Source organism: Physeter macrocephalus, chromosome 18 (genome assembly GCF_002837175.3).
Source record: "Physeter macrocephalus isolate SW-GA chromosome 18, ASM283717v5, whole genome shotgun sequence".
NCBI classification, from domain to species: Eukaryota; Metazoa; Chordata; class Mammalia; order Artiodactyla; family Physeteridae; genus Physeter; species Physeter macrocephalus.
The window spans coordinates 104,038,711-104,047,124 of record NC_041231.1 but is presented as its reverse complement, the minus strand read 5'-3'; the positions used below and the strand labels follow the sequence as shown (position 1 = coordinate 104,047,124).

General features: G+C 50.7%; 1 protein-coding gene across 3 annotated transcripts in view; it reads left to right on the top strand.

The window, feature by feature from the left end:
- The window catches only part of LY86 (lymphocyte antigen 86), a 54,076-nt gene extending 46,123 nt beyond the window's left edge, over positions 1–7,953 (top strand). Inside the window, exons 4-6 of one of the 3 annotated variants that reach the window (XR_003677000.1) lie at positions 2,986–3,038; positions 6,626–6,837; positions 6,940–6,978. Coding sequence is in view for 2 of the 3 variants with exons in the window: in XM_028479665.2 (XP_028335466.1) it covers positions 2,986–3,176 (191 nt within the window). In the remaining variant the exon portion in view is untranslated. Of the gene's footprint in view, positions 1–2,985; positions 3,528–6,625; positions 6,838–6,939 lie in introns of those variants that run through there. The other 2 variants (XM_007108983.2, XM_028479665.2) reach the window with 2 other exon arrangements.
- Positions 7,954–8,414: the final 461 nt, after the last annotated feature.

Sequence of the window (8,414 nt, the reverse complement as noted above, 5' to 3'; positions counted from 1 at the left end):
TGATTCACTTTGTTGTAAAGGAGAAACTAACACACTATTGTAAAACAGTTATACTCCAATAAAGATGTTAAAAAAATAAATAAATAAAAATAAATAAATAAATAAATAAATAAAATAAAATAATACTATTTATATCTGAATGGTAGAATAACAAATTACTTTATTTATTTATTTATTATTTATTTATTTATTTTGGCTGCACCAGGTCTTAGTTGCGGCATGCAGGATCTTTAGTTGTGGCATACAGACTCTTAGTTGTGGCATGCATGTGGGATCTAGTTCCATGACAAGGGATCAAACCTGGGCCCCATGCACTGGGAGTGTGGAGTCTTACCCACTGGACCACCTGGGAAGTCCCTATTTTATTTATTTTTTGATTGATGATCTCTATCATCTGAATGTTCACAAAAAATATATATCACTAGAGTAAGTTGTGATTTTAAAGAAAATTGTACATTAAGTGTTATTTTAATTTAAAAAAATCTTAATTAGCATTTCAGCGATTTTTAAGTGTACAGTTCTGTGGCATTAAGCACATTCACATTGTTGTGCAACCGTCTGGGATGACTTTTTGTTTGTTTGGTTTAGCTTTTAAACATATATATTAAAAGCATTTAAAGCTAAAAAAAAAAAAAAAAGAAAATATGCATCTGGGCTGACTGCAGTCTCTTGAAATTTATGCCACAAATCTCAAAACAAAACCCAAAAAACAACAAACAAATGCAACACTGCCTAGCGAACCTACCGTTTTTCAAGTAAATTTCTTCCCCACTGTCCACGAGGACTATTAGAAACTATCTTCTTGTTGCTCAGTGTACCACAGCCTGCACCGTCCACGTTCCTCCACCTCTTTGCCCATGACCTTCACTAAGAAACAGAATTAATCAGACAGGAGCCTGCCATTGGTCCACTGGCCAATCTGCAAATCTGCCTATGTCTGAACCTGTTCTGCTCTGTTTTCTCTCCTGTAAACATGGGCTCAACCTTTGTGCTCCTCTCAGAGGCAAATCCCTCCCCTCCCACCTTCTTAAACACTAATCCTTTCCATTATTTCCTCTCTTCTGCATCTTCAGTCTCTCTCAAGAGCATTAACTTCAAATGACAAATATGGTGCCGTGTCTCCATCTTAGAGAAACAACCTTCTTAACCCACACCCTCCTCCAGTTTTCATTCATTTTTTCTGCTTCTCTCACCTCCGTATCAGTCTTCAACTCACCCCATTTGGGCGTTTGTTCTCACTTCTCCAGTGTTCCTGTCAAGGTCACCAAATGACCTCTATGTTGCCAAGTCCACTGCACGTTTCTGTCCTTACCTTACATAAACGCTCAGCTGCATTCAACATGGTTGACTGTACCCTCCTTTTTGAAAACCATCCATCTCCTGGCTTCTCTGCCCCCCCCCCCACTCCCTGGTTACCCTCCACTCCATGGCCGTTCCTTCTTAGCCTCCTTGGCTGTCCTCCCCTCTTCTCCCTAACTCCTGAATATTGGAGGGACTCAGGAGTGGTCCTGGCCCTTCCCCCTTCCCTGCCTGTTAATTCTATCTTCCTAGGGGAGGTCTCATTCTCATCCTGACTCCAATAGGTCCTAGCTCTATCCCCGACCTCTTCCCCCAAATTCCAGATTCATGAGACCAACTGCTTTCAAGGACCCTTAATAACCACCTCCCAGAAATAGGGCTCTTTAGTTAACACACACACACACACACACACACACACACACACACACACACTCCTTCTTCTCGAGCCTCCCCCATCTCAGTGAATGGTACCCCATCTACCCGGATGCTCAGTCCTAAACCCTCCCGATACCATCCTGATTCCATTCGTTTTTCTCCATCTCCCCGCTACCACCACACTTCACCAACCCATCGATCTCCTCGGCCACTAAACAGCCTCCACTCTAGGCCTCTCCACACAGCGGAATGATCTCTTCAAAGCAGAGATTAGGCATCTTCACTTGACTTTTTGCCACCTGGCTCCTTACCGTGCCCTCAAGGTCCTGGAACATCTGTCGCCCCTCAGTCTTTCCGATCCCTTCTCAACACGGACCCTTGTGTTCACTCTGCTTTGGTAAATCCACTTGCCTTCCATCCTTCCACATTCTCAAACTCTGTTCCATATCAGGGCCTTTGTCCTTATTCTGCGGCGCTGCAGTGCTCTTCCCCCAGCTCTTTAAATAACTGCTATATTTAACATAGATCACCAACAAGGACCTACTGTATAGCTCAGGGAACTCAGCTCAATATTCTGTAATAACCTAAATGGGCAAAGAATTTGAAAAAGAATAGATACGTGAATGTTTATAACTGAATCACTTTGCTGTACACCTGAAACTAACACAACATTGTTAATCAACTCTACTCCAATATAAAATAAAAAGTTTAAATAATAATAAAAATAACTGCCTCATTGTCCTCCCTCAGGGAGATCGTATCACGCAACCTCGTCTCCTTAGAGGTGACTTCCCGGACCAGCCACCTTCTCAAGACATGGCATCTCCCAGTTTGTAACTTGAGCAAATATTTATTGAGTGCTTTCCAGACATTGTTATCAGTGCTTTATGTTGATTAGCTCTCTTCATTCCTCACAGCTCTGTTATAGTCATTATTACACCCATCTTAAAAACCAGGAAACTGAGCCCAAAGAGATCAGAACTATCCAAGGTCAATCAGTTATCAGAAGTTGCCTTAGGATTTAACCTCGCGCATCCCAGGGCCAGCCTGGCCTCCTATAACCCTCACTCCACCTCTGCCTCCCTCCCGTGACCTGCGTGTCTCCTTCTCGCACTTTTTACAGTCTGGACGCGATCTCATTTAGTGATTTATGTACCGCCAGTCTCCTCATTAGAATATAAACAAAGTTTGGACAGAGAACTTTGTCTTCATCAACGGATCCCCAGAGCACAGTAAGCACAGATAATAGAGCAAATCGTTTTTGTTTTCAATGACTGAATGACCTTGTGTGTGTTTTGTCTGTTTCTCCAGAGCAGATTTATTATGCTGGCCCTGTCAATAATCCTGGATTTGAAATTCCTGAGGTAAGGTTTTGGTTTTCTGTTTTGTTTTGTTCCTTAATTATCGTATCTAGCAGTTTCTTAAAGAAGGAGACGCAGAGGAGGAGGAGGAGGGGCAGGGAGAGGAGAGCAGAGGAGGAAGAAATTAAACTAAAAACTTAAAGCTCTTGTGCGGCCCATCACGAAGAAAACCCTTTCTCAGTGAAGTGGCTCCCTCATCGTGAGCACTTACTGACGCCTGACGCACAGGTTTTGGCATTTTGGTGTTTAACGCTTTTGTCCTGTGGGGCAGCCCCTGTGTAGACAGCTCCGATGGGGAGGGATCCTGGGGCCCCGTCCTGCAGCTTGGCTGTGTCTGGGGGGCCTCCACATGGCTAGAGCTGTTGAGGCAAGGGCGGCAGGCACACACGGGCTGGTCGTTCAGAGAAAGTAAGAAACACACAGCCCGGAAAGCATAAAGCTCCCCAGTTACCGTTCTCGCACAGTATTCACGAGCTACCACGCAGTAAAGAAAATGACCACGTCCTGCACATCCACTAGTGAGGTTCACAGCTACGAGTAGATTTGTCCTCTAATTCCTTTTCATTCAACATACTGTGACTTTATGGAACAGCTGCACTCCAGCAGCTCTGACATAGCGATCCATTCGCAACACACTACTCCCGAGAGCATCCTTCAGAAATACATCAAAAGAATCAGAAAAAAATGTAATCATTTGCATTTTCTGGTCTTCAACTTCATCCTTTGCATCTTCCGAAACCTGAAACGACTCTAGAAAAGAATCTCCTTCTCCATAAAGATCTCTTGAACTCGTTCCATTTCCCTGTATGTTTCCTTTCTGTCCCAGCCTCTGGGTTCCTCAGTTGCAAGCCATCAAGTCTCCAGACTATGTTGGACTTTCACTAGTGTTGCTCTGGCAGTTGAGAAGTGTCCAGCCTTCCAGAGTTTTCTCCTCAGGCCTTTCAGCATAATATGAGAGTTGCGCAAACTCTCTTCCCGTCTAGGATGTGAGACAACTTCTCTCACATAGTTTTGGCCTTAAATCTTTGCCATTTGAATTCTTTTTCTTCCTCCATTTTCCTTTGGACCCTCCCCGCACCTCCACTGGAGATTAACTTAAAATTTGCAAACAATTAACTTTTGTCTTGCATTATTAACTTTAAAATAAACAACAACAGTTACTCTTAGAAATTGCTGTGAAATAGAGGCGAAAGAACTTAAAGTCACAGGATCACTCTGAAAGAAAAGGTAGCAGAGATGTAAAAAGCTTTATTGCAACCACCTGGGATGCGTGCGTGAGTGCATTACCTGCGTCCTTCAACAACAAACGGTTTTCCTTGGGGCATTGCCCGACGTGAGACTAAGACAAGACCAGGTCACCTGGCCCCTGGCCTCCTTGTTCAAGCGTCCACAGATGCCCTCTGTCCAGCCCTCCTACCTCTTCCCCTTCTGGGGCCTGGACCCGGGGAGCAGAAACCTGGCCAGCCCTGACCCCGCCCCAGCCAGGCCTGACAGGGGACAGAAGCAGAGCGGACACATGTGATCTGTCACGTAGGCAGCAGAGGCAGCTGGAGGCCTTAATCCCCAACTTGAGCTCCCACGCTGGCCCAAGACCAGCCCGGCGCCCCTGGCTGACAGCCAGCCTGCAAGGCTCAGAGGCTTTGCTTCCTAATATGGGACAGAAATGGTGTGAAGACGTTTGGTTTTAAAAGACCTGCCCCAGGTCCCGCCTCTTCCCTCCAAATCCCCCAGAGACGGGCCTTGTGCTAATTCTACCCCCGCTTGGCCGAAAACTTTTCCACTCAGCAGTCAGTCTTCAGTGCCTTGGTATTATTTTCTTTTTAACACAACCAGCCCCTTGGCCCCGATTGAAGTGCTGCCTGCAGCGGGCATCTGTCTACGGCTGCCGCTTTCTGACTTAGCATTTAGAGGCCCTTTGGGCTTCCAACTTGGATGCCAACTGGCAGGTACGGCCTGAACTGTGTAAGTGCAAAGGGTGCAAATACAAACTCCTACCTGACAAATCCAGTGCTCTTCAAAGAGCAGAAACACCCCTGCTCCCGTGCATCATCCTTTCCTCCTGCCCACAGGCGGGCCCTGTTGCCTAAATACTCCCGCCCCTTAAAGCAGAGTATGTATGTCTTGTAATTCATAATCTGGAACGCCTTCATTCAAATACTACTTCTTTCACTAGGCTTAGAAAGCAATGGGAAAAATTCAGTTGCTTTTCAATAACTTTGTGTGGTGTGTACTTAAATGCACAGGGACAGTTAAAAGTAGCTGATGGGGCTTCCCTGGTGGTGCAGTGGCTGAGAGTCCACCTGCCGATGCAGGGGACACGGGTTCGGGCCCCGGTCCGGGAGGATCCCACGTGCCGCGGAGCGGCTGGGCCCGTGAGCCACGGCCGCTGAGCCTGCGCGTCCGGAGCCTGTGCTCCGCGACGGGAGAGGCCACAGTCGTGAGAGGCCCGCGTACCGCAAAAAAAAAAAAAAAAAAAAAAAAAAAAAGTAGCTGATGGTGAAAACAGTGATGGTGATGGTGAAACACCATCAGACGCGAATGTGAGCTGGCCTTTACGCAGAACTCATTCTCTAACGTTTACACTCTGATTTAAACTCCTGACGCTGCTTCTGAAATCACAGCTGCTGATATCTGAGCAGACTCAGGGAGCCTAGACCGTCAGAGAATCTTCAAGCTGAAGGGTGCCTGAGGTCACCTTCGGCAGCCCTCACGCCTGAGACACCATCAGTGCTACGGAACCCACTCACTCCTGGGCCTCTGCTAATCGCTAGAAAGCTCCTCTCTCCTAGCCCGAGACCTTTCATGCAACATCTGTCCAGTGGTCTGATCTGTTCCTTCCCTCCGGCTTATATAAATTAAATGTCTTCCCTTCCTCGGGTGACAGGCTCCTCAAAGACGTGCCAGGATGTCCTGGGCTTTTCTTCTCAGGACAGAGAGTCTGCAGATGTGGCCCTGCCATGTGGCTTGCGGGGCCGGGTGGAGCTTCAGCCACGAGCACGGCAGACGTGGCTCGGGCCTGGGTTCCTTCTACAGCTCCGCACGGCCTGGCTGGCATTCCCTGACCACAGAGGGAGTCCTCTGCAGCGCGCTGCCGCCAGAAAGGGACCCTAAAAGGCAGAAATAACTTCTCCAGCGGAGCGTTTGGGTTTCATGCCAGCTGCCCCCGTCTTCTCAGGAAACGACACTTTATCCCTCCTGTCGCTCAGGCCGGAGTCCTCGGGGTCACCCCCGAGCCCCCTCTTCCCCCCCACGTGGGTGTCCTCAGCCAATCCTATCGGCTCTTCTTTCCGAATCCATCCAGAATCCCGCCCCTCTCCCCACCTCCACCACCTGCTCCAAACCTTCGCCACCTCCCACCCGCTCGCACTGCTTCCCACCCCCATCCCCGGCTCTTTTCCCCACGGCAGCCGGAGGGGTCCCGCTGACAGGCACGTCGGGACAGGCCACGCCTCAGGCGGAAGCCATCCCCAGCCTCTTCTCCCCTCCTCCTGTGGGCCTCTCCCCCGGAGCCCATCGGCCCCTCACTTTGCAGTCGGCACGGCGCGCTTCCGTACCACCTTCAGGTCCTCACCCCAGTGTCACCTCCTCAGGGGACCTGCCTCGACCACCACCCTCCCTAAAGCTGCAAACCAGCACACGCCAGCCCAGCACCCCCTGGTCGGCCCACCGCCCCCGTGGGAGCTCCGTCGGGAGCACGAGGCCCCCTCAGGCTCAGCATTCATCATGGCACCACGTGTCCCTCCCAGCCAGCCCGGGAGCCACGGCGGGTGGCTACGGTCTGTGCGGTTCGACTTTGTCCCCGGTGCGCAGGGCAGAGGCTGCACGGAGAAGGGCCCCGCAGCCGCTTGCTGAGCGTGGACGGCGCTGGGCTCACACACCTCCTGCTTTCCCCGTACCCCTTCAGGGAGAGTACCAGGTTCTGCTGGAACTATACAACCAAGACCACTCCACCGTGGCCTGCGCCAACGCCACCATCCTTTGCTTCTGAGCCATCTCGGAGCGCGGCGAGCTGCCCCGCGGGAACCGCAGCTTCTCACGCTCACCCTGCCGCGAGGAAGGACCAGCGGACGACAGAGCAAGCCTCTGGGGAGGCGCAGGCGCTGCTTTCAGCCCCAGGACCGGAGGTCCCCGGGCCCCGCGGATGTAACGAGGCCCCCGAAACACCTGCTTCTCAGGGGCTCCTGGGGGTCACCCCGCAGGCTTGAGGGTCCGCCCCTCCTCCCTGAGCGCTCACCTGACATCACTCACCTTTTCTCAGCTCCTGGGGGCCCCTCCTCGGTCGCCCCAAATAAAGAAACCGGCACCACAATTGTGCCTCGTGGTTTGTTAAAGAATCTTGGTACAATCCTGTAGCTCTCGCATAAGTTCCTCTGCACACAGAGCCAGGGGCTGCCACGGCATCAGTGATGCTGAGAGATTCAGGACAGTGGTGGCCCAGTGGCAATGACAGCACTGCGAGTGAGCCGTCCCTTCTCCTGGGGGAGCCCCACGCCCTGAACGTGAGGGCCCAGAAGCTGACGAAACCTCACAAGCAGTACATCACAGCCCCCCTCCGAACAAACCTCATTATCCTGAAGCGTGGCTGTCCTGGCCCCAGCGCACCACGGCCCTCGTGAATGTGTTCGTTAATTCACTCAGCAAGTCACGGCCGGTCACCCACATGCTGGGCCCTGTGCTCAGCACTTAGGCTACTCCAGGGAGCAAGACAGACACTGTCCCTGCCCTCATGGAGCCTGCAGTCCCCTGGAATATTAAAAAGCCACATGTCCACCAGGGGCCACATTATGCATGTACAGAGACACCTCCTTTGATGCCCCCTGTAAATGACGAGGCGGCCTGTCTGTTGCCAGAGCCGTTTGGTGTCCCTGTTGTCTCCTGTCCCCGGATGTGCAGAATCCCTGGGGGGCTCCACCTCCCCTTCCACATCCTGTGCTCCCCCCACCTCTCTCCTTCCAGCATCCCTGGGCTCCACATCTGGCCCCCTTGCTCCTGTAGAGGGGCCGAAGTCGGGAGACTGGGTTGACCTTCTCAGTTGATAAAAGTGCCACTGTGTTAGAGATTAAAAGAGAAGAGAAATGCATAATTTAAAAATGTTTGTTGCTATTAATTACTGTCTGTACATAGTTGAACTACCCGGAATAGCAGGCCATAAATGCCTGGTGAATCAAAACCTTGAAACCAGCATCTGAGGTTTTCTGGGTTGTGGAGAGAGAAAATTATAGCAGTGTCCTCGCCTACGCCCAAAATGCTCCAGAGAAAAGCCCTGTGTGGCCATGCCAGGCTCGGGGGCAAACGTCTGAGCGCACACAGCGGACGCTGTTGTGAACCCAGACGGCAAAACGGATTGTTCATCCTTCTACAGCCCCTCCGGTGAGACAT